This window comes from Chaetura pelagica, unplaced genomic scaffold (assembly GCF_000747805.2).
Source record: "Chaetura pelagica isolate M959 unplaced genomic scaffold, ChaPel_1.0 scaffold150, whole genome shotgun sequence".
In the NCBI taxonomy this organism is placed as follows: Eukaryota; Metazoa; Chordata; class Aves; order Apodiformes; family Apodidae; genus Chaetura; species Chaetura pelagica.
Genome location: NW_009952052.1, coordinates 3,008,595 through 3,023,839, shown reverse-complemented (window position 1 = coordinate 3,023,839; position 15,245 = coordinate 3,008,595). Strand labels below are relative to the sequence as shown.

The 15,245-nt window shown below is 38.8% G+C and overlaps 1 protein-coding gene across 1 annotated transcript in view; it reads right to left on the bottom strand.

Annotated features, from left to right (window-relative positions):
- The window catches only part of KCNQ5 (potassium voltage-gated channel, KQT-like subfamily, member 5), an 85,244-nt gene that overhangs the window by 30,528 nt on the left and 39,471 nt on the right, over nucleotides 1–15,245 (bottom strand). The window contains exons 5-8 of the mRNA XM_010003359.1: nucleotides 9,263–9,373; nucleotides 7,008–7,103; nucleotides 3,785–3,879; nucleotides 2,260–2,286 (exon numbers count right to left, since the gene is read on the bottom strand). Coding sequence (XP_010001661.1) covers nucleotides 2,260–2,286; nucleotides 3,785–3,879; nucleotides 7,008–7,103; nucleotides 9,263–9,373 — 329 coding nt within the window. The remainder of the gene's footprint in view (nucleotides 1–2,259; nucleotides 2,287–3,784; nucleotides 3,880–7,007; nucleotides 7,104–9,262; nucleotides 9,374–15,245) is intronic.

Here is a 15,245-nt window from a genome sequence, read left to right as displayed (position 1 = left end):
ATTTAGTTACCTATTTAGTAGGCCTATACATGACAAGATGCAAGAACTCACTTATGTAATATAAAAGTCATTTTGGTAGGAAAGAAAATAATTAACTTTTATCTAAAGAAAGAAAAGTTTTTCTCAGTTCTTATTAGCACAGAGTACAGAGCAAAGAGGATATCCAGAGAGCAATCCAATGCATGACCTGTGCAAACACATCTGCATTTAAGGGGTGAAACAAGAAGCAGCTTACTTCACATAGCCTCCCATGCAAGTCACCCAGCATTGCAGTAAGAAAGAAGTTAAATAGTCCAGAACAGTTGTCTTGAAGTACATTTGCACTTTGCATTTACATTTTTACCACAAAAGACCTCATACACCACATCTATTTTAAGTGATCCAAACACACAGCAATGTAGCAGCTATTAATGAAGAACAGCCAGCAGCAAAACACCCTTTTTGTAAAAGGCACCAAGTGGCCTGTAGGGCCTTTACTATAAGGAGATAACTAGTTCATTTTTATACCTACACTAATTTGCAGCAGTGTACATATTAGTTAAGAGTTTCTGATGAGACAAAAATCTTCCATTCAGTGAAAGACGAAGAAAAAATCTAGCTAAATCATTGATTGCTTTTAAAACCACAACAGTTGTTACTAATATGGAGTATGTAATAATAGTTTTGACAGCTGGTTGGTTTTTTTCAGTTCAGTTTGGTTTGTTTTTTTTTTTGCATTTAGCTTCTACTTATTGTAGGTAAATTTCTCTCTGTAAGTGCTCACAGGTACAATTGGGAATAATCTCTCCCCTCTGTACAAATCACTGTTTTGGAGGTACATACTCATTTACCACCAACTTTAGTCTCACCTTTAAAACCAATTAAGTCAATTTTAAATGTTGCTGTTGAAGGAGTAGGAAATACAGCTGATGGGTGCAAAAAGTAATAATTTAATGAGATCAATATGTTGCTAGCAATCCTGTGGAGGTAGTGTGTATGAAAAGTCAGAACCGACAGAGCAGAGGAACAGGAGGGACATCTCAGAGCAAATAAATTCATTCCCCTTGAATGTTACTGTGACACTAACAGCAGTTATGTGCACCTCAGGGAAAAGGATGGAGTCAAGACACCAGAGGAGCAATCTGGAAAGCAGAACAGGACAGGGGTAACTGATGTGAAGGGTTTCTACCCCTGTCTGAATAACACAGAAGTGTTCATGAGCAACAGTACAGCTCAGAGGCTGATGTATTTCAGGGGCTGATGTGTCACCAACACTTTTTGTCTTGGTTTTTCATCATTTGCTGCTTGGAGGTTATCTCCATTATTCTCTGACCATGCTGATCCTGCAGTGCTGGCTGTCAAATGCCTGCAGACTCCCATCCCTAATGAGCTTCGGAGGTACTGTAATTTCTCTTGTTGCCACTAAGTCCTTTCTGTCCCTATGGATTCGAGCTGTATGCACAGCAAAGAGCAGCATTTCCTCTTACTGCCTTAGGACTGTGCCTCTCCAGGGTTTTATTTATTGGGGGAGGATAGCCCTGCCAAGGCTTGCCTCTGCATGATCTAGGCAGCTGGTCCTCAGTCAGCATCCAGGCTGTGTGGAAATGCTTCCTGCCCTCCCAGCCAGCAGCACTGGAACTTACGTAAGAAGAGATGCCAGGCTGCTCCCTCCACCCAAAAAGGGCCATGGGAGAGTGTGAACCATGCAGCTGGGGGGAGGTGATCCACTGCAGTGATTGCTTTGCACCCACCTGCCTTGTCCCATAAAGCTCTTTAGGAGAGGGCAGCAGGAAAGTTGGAAAAAGTTGAAGACGTGGCACTGAGAAAGCCTTGAGGATGCTCCTGCAGGGAAGCACAGACCCATTTGGGGGGTCCGAATGAGTTGGTTCACAAAGACAAATCAAATGGCATGGCTATAGCTTGCACTGTGATTCTTGGCAATGCCGGGCATCATTTTTATGGCAGAAGCTGGGGCCACATCCTTGCCCAGAATCTGGGTCTGGGGAGGCTGCTCCACTTGCTACTCTGCCACTGTTTGAACTGAGCTTTCCCTCAAAGCTAAGAAGTAAAAAATTACCTAGTTTTTCCATGCAGAAACCGGGCTAAGAAGCAAATTTTCAGTAGCATTAGTCTATCAATATGAGTTAAAAAAAATGCAGTTTGTGATTATTGTCAGTTAACAGTTACAGTTCATTGAATCTACTGTACAGAAACGGAAACATCCACAAGCCATTAAAAAGCAGTGATTTCATAGATAAAAGAAATAAAAGAAATACAAACCTGCTAGAAGCTTCCCCTTGTTCTTTTCTTCAGGTCAGGGAGTGGGAGGGAAAAACATACTTGTTATGCAGATAGTAATCACACTATTTAGTTACAGATGATGCTAGATATATGATAAACATAAATGGATATGTTAATTAATGTACAACACACATATTACATTGCAACCACGAAAACACTCAAGCAAGACTTGTAATTACAATGCTTCTGAAGAAGTACATTTTCACTTGTTTTAACACATGCATGACATGCTTAGTACATACCACTGCAGACAGAGTTGGCAAAGCACTTAGGCAAAACGCATTGCTGACACATATATAACAGAAAGCTGTAGGCTCTTATTAGACAAAGATAATTCTGGTAAATAAAAAAGTTTAATTTCAGGATAGCACAGCAATATGCTTATTTAAAGTAACAAGTAGATGCACTTTTGAGGGCTAGTCATATTTTAGAAAATTTTAGGTGGGATACAGCTTCATTATTTATGTCATTTTATATCCATCCATTTATACCAATGTTGCCTTCAACCTGTTTGTATTTGCAAAAAAAATCAATATTCCACGTAACTTTTAATCTAAAAGCTCCTTTTAGTTTGGAGCATTTTGGAATTACAGTTATGGTAATGGATTACTTATGGCTCTGTTCTTGTCAACTCTTTGAAATTCAAAGATCAGCTTTGGGTACTCAGCCAAACCTCTTTTTGGCTGAGCTTTTTGGCACACGGTTACCTTTTTACTGTCATGTGGATGTTCATCACCCAGCTTTGAGAGAAACCACTAATTCTCTTGCACTGTCTGCAATAACAACAGTTAGGATGCTTATCAGAGCTTTCTCATAAGGCTCTTAGTGCTTTCCTTTTGATTTTTATCGAGGATCTTTTGCTTCCTGATTTGCAGCCCATATTGAATCAGTCAACTTACTGCCTTCTGGTAAATCTTGGGCTGCCAGTGCTCTGTGAATTCTCACCCAAACTAGGACATAAAATATTTCCTGTCTGCCAAAGTGTGACATCAGGTCTTTTTAGTCATCTTCCACTGAATGAGGATATAATTTGCCCTAAGGAAATACTGAATATATCAGAAATTATCATGAAAAGGAGCAAATTCCCCAGTGCATTCACCTGCAGAATACCACAAGGCTGTCTTCCATTGGAAAGATAGATCTGTAGTTATAGCCTCATAAAGAGGCACAGCCATAACAACAGTACTAAAGGAACAAACTCTGCATGGAACCTAACATTTTCCTCCTTAGAGATTTTGAACTGGGTGAAACATTAACCTTAACATATGGGTTGTTTTTTTGGAAAATACTTCTGGTGCGTGGGATCAGTGATATTTCGTAGATAAATGGCAATGATTTGTATTTGTCCCACCATCCTAGGCTCCTAGATAGTATTGATCTGATTTGTTAGTTGAGATTTTTAATGAGACGACTTAAGAAGACAAAACAAGATGAAACAGACAGTAATTCTCTATAAGCTTGAACAGACATCAAGAACAGCACCAGCTGCCATGTTTGTACCTACTTTGTAGGGCTGCAGGTATGCAAGGCCTTCAAATGAGGCTTCCAGGTAGCAATGGAAACCGATTTCTCATCAGCCGCATAACTACGCCATACACACTACGTGCAGGATATATGGTAAAAAAGAAAAAACAAGGCAAGAGGGAGCAGGGGATGAAACAAAAAATTGAAAAGCAGATTAGTAACCAATACCAGTCATGGATTTCTTTTATCATTCATAGCACAGATACATGCCTGAGGGGAGGAAGAATACTTTCATAATATCGCCAGGTGGCTGTCAGGTTTGTTCGGCTGGCGTCGGTAGAATAAAACCGCCAAGAAGCCTGGTATGAGGAAACAATAGAAAAGCACAAAGGAACCAAGAACATGAAGTGACAATGCCACCACACTGGTTTTGGAGAGAGGAGGTTTTGCTTAGATTCGGATGTGCTCTATTCAGTCGATTAAGGAAACACCAGTAAAAACCTACCAAAACACTTGTGAATCACAGTACACTTTGAACAGCAAAGTAAGAAGTCCAAGTTTCATGGAAGCAGCAGAAATTATTCAGCATATAAAGGTGCTCAAAAAAGCATTGCAGTGATTTATTTGCACACAAGTCCATAGGGGATACCCATACAAACTTGCAGACTCAGGTAAAGAAAGTGTCATCATACATTTTGTAATTGATAAGGAAAAACAGACAAGAAGCCTTTAGAAGAAAAGACAAATACTCTCTGTAGTTTGAAACACTGATAAATATTTTAAAACTTGAAATAAATTATTTCATAGGTGAGTGACCAAAGCATAGCATTGAAAATGTACTTATGGTTTAGATTTATAACTGCATGTAGATAAGAGATCCTCATTTCTACAAACTGGAACAGCTTCCCTGAAGTCAGCATAACTATATTAATTTGTACTTGCTGAGTATCTGTGTTTCCTGTATATTGTCAACTACTAAAAGTCATCCTGGTATTCTTGCAGGGAGCCTAATACCCTGTGTTATCCTAGTCCATGTCTCCCAGACACACATCTAGTCTTCACCTACAGATGGAAACCTGTCACTTTGTAAATTGTTCCACTAGTTGACTGTTCTCATTGTAAAAAGTCTCTGCATTGTTTTTAATTTGAAACTATTTTGTTTTGGATTAGAGCCAGAAGGATTTGTTATGTTTCTGTCTGTTACATTAAATAGCCCTGTGGTTTCCAGTACTTCTTCTCTGGACTTTTATGTTCAAATAGTATTTGCACTGACTATTTCTTATAAACTAAAGTAATTGAGCAAAATATGTCCATATGAAACATTTCAGTTTTCTACAGCAATACCTTCACTCTCTTTAAGTCAGGTGAAGGCTCTGGCAGACAGTACAGCTATGGCAGCAGAGGAGTTAGCAGAGACTGATTAGAAAACAGACTTTATCCTGATAAGCTAGAGCACACTGAATTCCATGGAAGCTTATTTTTGATATCCACAACAAAAAAAATTTAAAAAGCTTGGGCACTGTTATGGTAGAGATTTACAGAGACACCCTGCAGTTATGAACATGAAATTTTCTCCATTCATTTTTTTTCCAATTTTTTTTTGCTTTCTCCAATTTTCCAGTCTCATTTACAAACTGTAGATGCTGAGTTGATATGTAAGCATGCTAGTACTAGTATTACCATACATTGTGGCAGTATCAGCTTTCTCCTGCTTGTTACAGTTCTAGCTCTGTGCCTAAGATCTGTATAAACCTGCTGGAGTAACATACTGAGAACTTGAAGCAAGCTCTTCTTTCCCATTTTTTCTCCTCTGCATTTCTCATCCTTTGTACCTAACAGGCCTCTTTTAATAGCCTGAATTCATTGTTTCTAGATCAGATCATCCTGGGGTTCGTTCCCATGTACCTGCCCTCATTTTTCCTAATCTGCCAGACCTTGTGCCACTGGCAACTATCTCTACTGGCAATTTTACACTAATTCCAGATCACTAAAAATTATCTGAACGAGAAAATGAACATGTAACTGCCGAAGAGCCTTTTTTATGGGATTCCACCACAAATGAGTTCCTTTCACAATTATTTTGTCCATTAAGACTCAATTTCCAAAACCAGTCAGCTAGCTACTTTTCATGTTTACCACACTGTCTTGCTAACAGTTTGGCTGAACTGTCATACAATAATAAGAAGAGCTACACCCAAACCCTAAATCTATTGTTCGTTTCTTCTGGCAACCTAACTTGAAAGAAGTGAATTAGAATATATGTGTTAGAAAATATTGCAGACAGTCATTCTACAGTACAATAGATAGAAAAGGTGTGGATTTATATTTGTTAATCATTCTAATAAATATTAAATCTCATATATTTAGTATTTAGTAATTGTTGAACAGTAATAATAGGAAACATTTATAAACTTTTAAAACACTTCAAAGATAGGCTGGCACCTATCCTGAACTTATAATGGAACTCTAGTATATTCATGCTCAGCTTCTTTATTTGGATTAATTATTTCAAAATAAATAAAAATAAATAATAATAGTAATAAAGTGCATAAATGGCACACATAAAACACTTGAGATCCCAAGAAAATAAACTAGGATGCTACAAGATTATTTCCCCTCCCCCCCTCCTTTTTTTTGTTGTTTGTTTTGGTGCATCAAGTAGAGTCAAGCTTGGTACAAAATAATTCTTCAGAGGATATTCTCATTTTTAACTAGGACTGTAAGTTAAGGAAAAAACCCATGTAAACCAGCTGTTTAACAAATATCATGCCACTTCTGCTTAGAAAGAATCTTTCTCAATCGTTGTTCTGCACCATCATGTCAATATTGGAAAACTGAAACCATTTGAGACAATTTCAGACATTTTGGTGCTCCATTTCCAGCTTTTGAATTGACTAATAGTGAAAGCAGTTATCTGGGCAGGACATTTTTCATTTTCACCAAGTATGTAAATCATTGGAACACTCTAAACCTGTAGTAGATCAAAAGTAGCTTAGGCAAGAGTGTCATGCTGTCAGTTGGGTTGTCTAGGAATCGATCCTATTTTTCCAAGTAATTTGCTAACTGCAGGCATACAGTTGACATCCTTGGCTTGGTTTTCTTTGGCATGGATAGAAGAAATTAAAAGCTATGCATAGGAATGCTATATACACCATATGCTATATAACCAATCTGTTAAACATTATTTCCACAAAACTTCCCACAGAGATAAAAAACCAAACTTTAAATCACCTACTATATCTTTTCACTGATTTCATATTTACCTGAATTAGACTGGCAGCTGGATTCCTTCTTTTCTCAAAGTGTTTCTGACGATGCTGTTCCTGCACTTTTAATGCAAATCCCGAGCCAAGGATGCCCTGCAAAACAATTTGCCATTTATCACTTGATAGGTATTTTTTTCAACAAATATATGTAATCAGCTACAAAGATTTTGTGAAGATGTTGTATCATATGATTGTCATAACATATTTATGATGGCATATGACAATACAAGGCTTAACAACAGTGCCCCTTTCATGGTGAGGAAGGAGACTCCCTGCTTAAGATGTAACATCTGTGGTGCTACCAATGACCACTCATTACAAGTTTTGCTTGGGTTTGACCTACACTGTGTTCCTGCAGCTTTAAAGACCATGGAGATATCTATATTAAAAAAAAATAAAAATAAAGTAAACATAAATGTAAACATAAATATAAAATAAATATCTCAAATTAAGCAGCACCAATCAGAGGAACTTAAGCCAGGAATGATGAAATAACCAGATGTCAGATATGCCAAATATATATGGACCTCAAAATCTCTACCTGCACTGCATATAACTTTTAATTTTAGAAAAGCTAGAAAATGCCTTGCTTAGCAGATTAAGACCACTTCTCCTCAGTCTTTCCCATCTAAATAATCTAAATAATTGTTCATCTTATAGGCTATGAAGAAAAAGCTGATGATGAATACTCTCCCCTTTTAGCCTTTTTACCTTTGAATAAATACACTAAAATTCCCTCCTGATGAACAGACCCAAGGATTGAGAAGGTTTCCCTCCTTGGCTTGCAAGGAGTGTAATCTTCCTGCTGGACATGTCTGCATTATAAGGAAGAATATCGCCACTTGATTCTTAGGATGAAATACTACTAGAAATGTGCAAGTTCCACACATATCTCTTTTTTTACAGACAGATTCAACACAAAACAATTCATGAGGAAAATGAGTACCTGTACAGAGATATGACATGAGCAACAAAATTTCTGACATCTCTAATATGTAAGGTTATTTATCTTTTACATTATCATTGTAGTCCTGCTAAAACTAATTTTCTTGTTAGTGGTGACTAGGTAACAAAGGCAATTAATTACAGTAATTGCAATGAATGTCAAGGATTCACAAATAGATAATGTATTATAATAATTATTATTATAATATGCCAGAGATACTGAAATGCTTGCACTTAGAGTAAAAAATAAATAAAGCATGTTAGATGTTTCGATGCTGTTGGCAAATGCTGACTTTTAATCTTGGTTTGACTATATGGTTGAAAACAAATGCGTTATTATAACACACATGTTTTATAGTTACCCATAGATGATTAATCTGAGTATTACAATATTAATTTTCTGCATATGTTCCACTGGATGCAATACAACAAAATAAAAATGTCACTTCTGATTCCACGCTAATTCAATGCTCATTTTAAAAAGAAAGGAAATTTACTCACAAAAATGAAAAGGTATTTCTGAAGCTAGACCATATTTTAGTCATCAGATGATTCCTATTTGCATTAAAGTCTCTTGAACATTGATAAAAGCAACAGAAATAAACTGTCACGTTAATTTACAATCATCCAAAGAAAATGATGGCTGCATTTTTACATTCAGCAAGATTAACCTTTGGTTGATTTAATGCCTTCTACTATTCTCTGTTGGCAGCCTTATAAGACAATCTATTACAAATATCTATTTTTTTAATAGACTCTAATTCAGAAAAACATAACAGCTGATTTATTTTTTTCAAACATCTGAAAGAAAAGCAGTAACATGTCAAACACAATTTATAGCAAAAGAAAATAATTTCAACCTTACACAATAGTATACTACCTAATAATAGAATAAGAGAATAATGGAAAGGCTTGAGTTGGAAGGGACCTTAAAGATCACCTAGTTCCAACCCCCCGGCATGGGCAGGGACACCTCCTACAAGGTCAGGTTGCTCAAAGCCTCATCCAACCTGGCCTTGAACACTTCCAGGGATAGGGCAACTTCCCTGGGCAACCTGTTCCCATATAATAATATAGGATTACCTCCCAGTTTTGTCCATGTCAAAGAAACTCCCCAAAATTCGAGCAATGACACCAAGCCTCTCATCTAGATTTTGGATAGCAGTTCACTAGTGTTATCACAGAGCAAAAAGCCTTAAGCAGTTGTTCTTCATGTGGAAAGCTTCCTTCATTTTTTTTTGTCGTAACAGCAGTAGGAGCTAGAAAAGTTCCTATTACCTTTTCACAAATTCTATAGGCATACTCACAGCAGGCAGTGCAAAGAAAGAAATGCCAAGTAGAGCGAATCCTGCAGAAAGCAACCTTCCAAGCCATGTAAGAGGAGTTTTGTCTCCGTAGCCAATGGTTGTCAGTGTGATCTAAAGAGAAATTAATTAACATTGTGGTTTACCAGAAGTCACTGAGAGATTAGTCGCAGATTATTTACATTACATGAAACAGCATTTCCACTATTAAACCAAGACACATGAAATACATATAGTTGTTTCTAAACCTAACTAAATAAAGAAAACTTTTTCTGTAAAAACTTAATACTGTTATGACTGAATAAAGCTGAGATAATATATGTGAGAAAAAATGGCTTAATAAGATATGTTTTTTTAAAAATAAAACAATATCTGGGATCTCAAAGTGGAGGCAAAGGATGGGAAATTATGTGAGTTGGGCAGAAAAAAAAAGTGTTCTTTTCTATGGATGTAAAGGTGTTTCACCTATTTTCTGCTTGGAAATATAACTGCATGTATTTGCACAACTACACAGATATAAATTACACCGAGTTTGTATTGAAAAAGTACAGTTGAGGAAGTGGAAATTCACAGCTGATATCAAGCCAAAGGAACAGCAAGAAGCAGCTGCATTTTCTGTAAGCCTATCAGAACAATTTGAAGTGAATTATCTTCTGAAACACAAAAAACACTAATCAAATGATGGAAGGAACTTAAAAAAGTTCCAGGTCCTTTCCCCTTCCTTGTGAGAGGCTCAGATATACTCGTGTCACTCCTGACATGAAGTTCCACAGACTGCAACACAGCAGCAGATGCACAAGTACCACAGGCTCCTGGACAATGTTAGCTCAGACCTACGTGGGGAGAGACCGAAGAGAAAGAGGAAAGCATCTGCAATCCCTTCATGTGCAGAGTGCAGTCAGAGGCTCAGCACACAGGTGTTTAAGAAGCTGTGCCATGGAGGCCAGCACCCCTGCCGTGTAGCACCGCTGCAGACAAGGGCAGAGCTTGGTCCAGATGGAAGGGCTCCCTACGTGCAGCTCATTGACTGCAGGTCACATGGAAACACAGCAGGTATGCAAATGCTGCTGGGATAAATGGTGCCTGGTTGTGGCTAACTGAGCTTATCTCTGAGGCAAAAGATTATGGCTTCATGTCTGTGTTCGGCTGAGGGTCTTCCCTGACCCAAGGAAATGTCCTCCAGGCTACTCCTGACCTGGGAAGTGTGCCAGTCCCAAAGCTGGGGATTGGATTGACAGGAGAAAGTCACATCTCTGTGATTCCCTCTTGGGGAGTCTGCACCTACCCTGCTGGCTGCGTGGGCAGCTGGAAGAGGTGTGGGTAGAGAATTTCCAAAGGCGGGGGGGGAGGCTGTGGGGCACGTGCCCGGGCAATGGCACACGAAGTTGAAGGACAAAGATGGACAACAGTGGGCTGAATGCCAAGGACTCTGGGACTGTTATTAGAGGAGAACACGTGCACAGAGAATTATTTTACATCGTGTACCAAATGTGGGCAAGTTCAGGCTTAACACATATTCTGGCAGGAACAAATTCTTCAGGAAAATGCCTTCTAGAGACATTATTTTGCTTCCAGCTTCCTCAAAGTTAATTCCTAGGCAAGACAGCCAAAGAAATTCTATTTAATGCTGGGGTCACCACAGGACAAAAGAAGGAAAGTCTTTTGGAAGTAATTAGATTTCAACTATTTAGGGCTCTGCAGATAGTAAACTGCTGCTTCTAATTGCTCCCATTGTTTGGAACAAGCTATGGGAGTAATTTAGCCTGAGAAAGCTGTAGTGACTAAAAGAGTGAGCTGACTTAAGGCTGCTGTTGAAATTTCAAGTGGCTGTCAAGTGTCAAGTTTCGTAATGCTAGCCTGGTCACAGACACACCAACTTGTGTACTCATCAGGCCTCTCTCTTCCTTGCTTCTCTTCAATTCCCTGCCCCATCCCCTGGCTTTTGCTGGACCCCTTGGAGAGTCAATGCGACCCAGGAAGGCAAAGACAATTATCCATATTTCTGCGTGGTTTGCTTCTGCTGTTTCAGTGAGATGTGTGAGCTCGTGGAGGAGCCTGACAAGCTCCAGATCCTGCACAAGGCAGTGTGTAGCTGAGATTGAGTGATAAGGAAGGAGATGGGAATGCAGCTCCCTTTTTTCTGGCACAGGTGAACTGATGCAACCTCACTCTTGGCCTGCCAGAGGGGTTTGATTTGGTTTTCCTTTGTTTGCTGAATAAGGTATTCCTAGCTCTTCTCATCTGAGAGCAAATGCAGGACAGTTTGAGGCTTTTAAGACCCTGAGAGCAACAAACCACTGAATAAATGAATCCCTGAAGAAAAGCACCTCAAAATTCATTTCCAGGCTAGTCATTGCAAAGCAGTTTGAAGCTCTGGAATGAGTCTGGTTTCTTGGCTTTTGTCCAGCTCCCTATCTCTGCCAGACACTAGAAAGTATAGAGGTATCTCCTGCCTGCGCTGACAAGAAGGAAACAGAACTAAGTGTCATCTGCATATTAATGATATTGCCACTGAACTGTCTTCCGAAGAAGTCAAAGATAAACTTGAACCTTTGGGATCTGACATCTGGGAGCAAACCAAAACCAGGAGCAGTCACACAGACTGTATCTCTGGAATTTCTCCAAAGAAAATAACAAGGCCATATTAAAGCTTTTCCCCTCATTCTTTTAGGTTCTGAGAACTTAATGGTATCAGTTTATGATAAAGAGTATCCGTGGCTTCTTGCTCACTTAGAGCTCTTTTATCTCAGGACAGTCTTGACACGGGCATATAGGTGTCAGCACTGTGCTGTATTGTCTTACTCAACACTGAACAAATGAGTTTGATCTTCATTTTATATTCCTCTCATCACACAACTAAGAAAATATTTTTCCAGACAACTTCAGAGTCAAGCTCAGGAATAATCCTTTGCATCTTTGTTAGTGCTCCAAGTGAATGACTAAACCACTGGCCAGGCCCAGACTGGACTAATCCTGAGGTTAAATTAACTGAACAGGGTGTGGAAAACTACTGGATGTGAGAGCATGACAACATGAGAAATTTCCAGACGTCACTAATAAAATTGTAAAAAGCAGACAGGAGTTACAGAGAGAACTGTGAGGGATGGCTGGGTCCAGTGTAGTTAAACGCTAAGTCATCAAAGTTCAAAGGTGACTGGAAGAAATTATCTCGACCTTTCAGGGATTACAACCATGCAAGGACAACAGCACCTGGGTGACTGCATCAGCAATACCATACAAGTCCAGGAGTAACTAGGTAACAGAAAATCTGCTACAAAATCTGTCTGTAATACAAGATGTTCTGACATGAATTTCAAAATGCTTTTTAAGGACCGTTCCTGCAACCTCCTGTGAAACCCTGTCTCTCCCTGAATTCACTGTGTAATACTTCCTCAGCCAACAGAAAGTTCCCATGTGTTTCTCTGCATGTGTGTGTGTGTCTATTGCTAGTTAATGGGCTGTACAAGTAAGGCTTGTGCTTGTTGTCTAAATGATCCATCTTGCTGATACTGCTGTGGAGCACACCCGTTGTCCTCAGAGCTGAACTCTGGAGGCTGGATGCGCAGTTCTGGTGAAATCTCAGTTGCTGCCTTTTTTCTTTTAATTTTTTTCTCCATGTGACAGAACTCAAATCACAGAGTTTCAGTCAAAAACCCACAACGTCAGTGTTAATGTGAGTTTCACTCACATCAATCTGAAAATGGTTTCTCTTTTTTTGGCCATCTCTGTGGGGTGCCTGGTCACCCAGAGGCATAAGGAGAGCATCTCCTCCATGCTGCAGCCTGGGGAGCTCTCCTGGGACTGGGGCACAGGCAGCCCTGAGGTGGCTGGTGCTGGGATTTCTCTGGGCTGACTTCAAGGTGTTTTCCCATTAGCCCAAAGTTAGCAAAGCTGCTGGCTCCTTCACTGTGACTTCTGAAACGTCCTGTGCATGTGAAGACAGAATTGTATTTTGGGATTTAAAAGCAGCTTCTATTAGGAAGATTTTTTAAAAATAGATTTTGGAGAAAGTAAAACTAATTAACTGTAAAAAATTGTAGCAAACCCATGAAGGTAATTAGGGACAGGTTGCTTATTTGAGAAGAGTCAGCCTAAGCCAGGGCAACGAACCAAACTGTTTGGAGTTTATTTGTATAGGATTCATTTCATCCAGCTTGAGAAATAAAACATTTGTGTGTTCAGCAGAAAAAGAAAGCACGGAAAGAGAGATTCCTCAAGCAGGTCACTCATCCTATCCTAAAATGTAGGACTTAGACTTGCCTGAAAACAAGTATCTTGTGCCACCTGAGGTGCTCTAGGGCATCTGAACAAGGACCACCTACAGGAGAGGCAGCAGACTCTCCAACAGATCTTCCACGGTGCTCTGTGTCTGTGTTCAAACAACTGAATCACAAGGCTAAATGAGCTGGCTGAGTCCTGTCTTTTGTACCAGATACAAACACTCCATTTTGGTTGCTTCTATAAATGAAGTGTCTGGACAGACCAGCCAAGGCAGGCAGTGTCACCTGGCTAGACTCACAACTCACAACAATGATGGAACTCCTGTTATAGCTCACTACTGGAGCTAATAAATATGCTAATAATAAGTGAGGTAATATAATAATGAAGCTGATTATATAACCTAGGTGCCTTCAATTAGATAAAATAGGACCCAGGAGACCCTCCTCTACCCTAATATTTCTTTCTGATGTAATTTTATGTTCTGCTAGCAGTACTTACTTTTTGAATCTTTACCTGGTTCAATTAACTGAAAGAAAAAAAAGTAGTTTGTTCATGCTATCATTATATTAAATGGGAAAAATGTCATCAATATTAACTCATTTGAGCTAGTAATTGTGACAGTATTATTCATTGTAATATGTTTTGTCCACCTACAGGTCACAGTGGAGTGCTGGAGCCATTCTGTAACCAATGCAACTACTGGATAGTATTAGAAAATAATGAGTTATTCAGAGGAACTTTGTCAACTGCGTAAGAGAGATGGAAATCTTAATTGTGTTGCATTTGCAGGTAAAACTTATTAACGTACAAACTAAATACCACTATAAGCACACACAGTTCCAGCTAACACTAGCAGTTTTCAGAAAACCCTGTATAGTTTGGTTTAGAAATACTTAAGTTTTTTAATTGACCTTTTGTTCCCGGATGGTTTGGTTCTTTTATTTGGTGAAGTGAATATACCTTTTCTATCAGAGCTACTTTTGAACTTCAGCTCTTCATATAACACTGTTGTGTAATGCTGTGCTAGGCAGCACTGTGGAGACCCCAACCACATGAATATTCAAAAGAGTAACATTAACATGATGTGTAAACTGAAGGATGCACAGTACAACATGCGACTGAAAATACAGTGGAGCATTAATGTGTACATTAGGATATAATATCCTGCCTTTCATTTCAGTGTAAAAATATGGACTCCAGAAATGGAGGAATTGAAATTACCATGGCAGGGTATGGTCCTCAAATAATCTGAATTAATGAGTGGTTAACTGCTGCATGCTGGGTCTGATCCTGTAAGGGGGAGCATAAGTGCCTCCAAAAGCTTGAAATTTAATGTGATTATTTCTGCCTGTCTTGAATGCAGTGACAGAATTCAGTCTGGGATTTGGTAGATACTCTGTGGTTTAAGTTAGAACTACTTTTGCAAATAAACAAATCAATTAGACTAATAATTGATTTCCCCTAGAATGCAACACAATCTGACCTTTTCAAATCTGCATGTGGGTTATTCTGGCAGTAAAAACAACCATGACTAAGAAGCACATTATGCATTTCCCACGTACTGTTTTACATATTATACAAAAAATACTATTATTAAAAGGCAAAGAGAACAGGTAAGGGGAAACACTGATTTTTTTGCAACTTTGTGCACTTAAGCACATTGAAAATTTAAATGTGTTCACATCACACACTGGAGAAACATGTAAAAAACAGAAATATACGAAACAGATTGTTTTCAGATTTTAGATTACAATTTGCTGTTTTT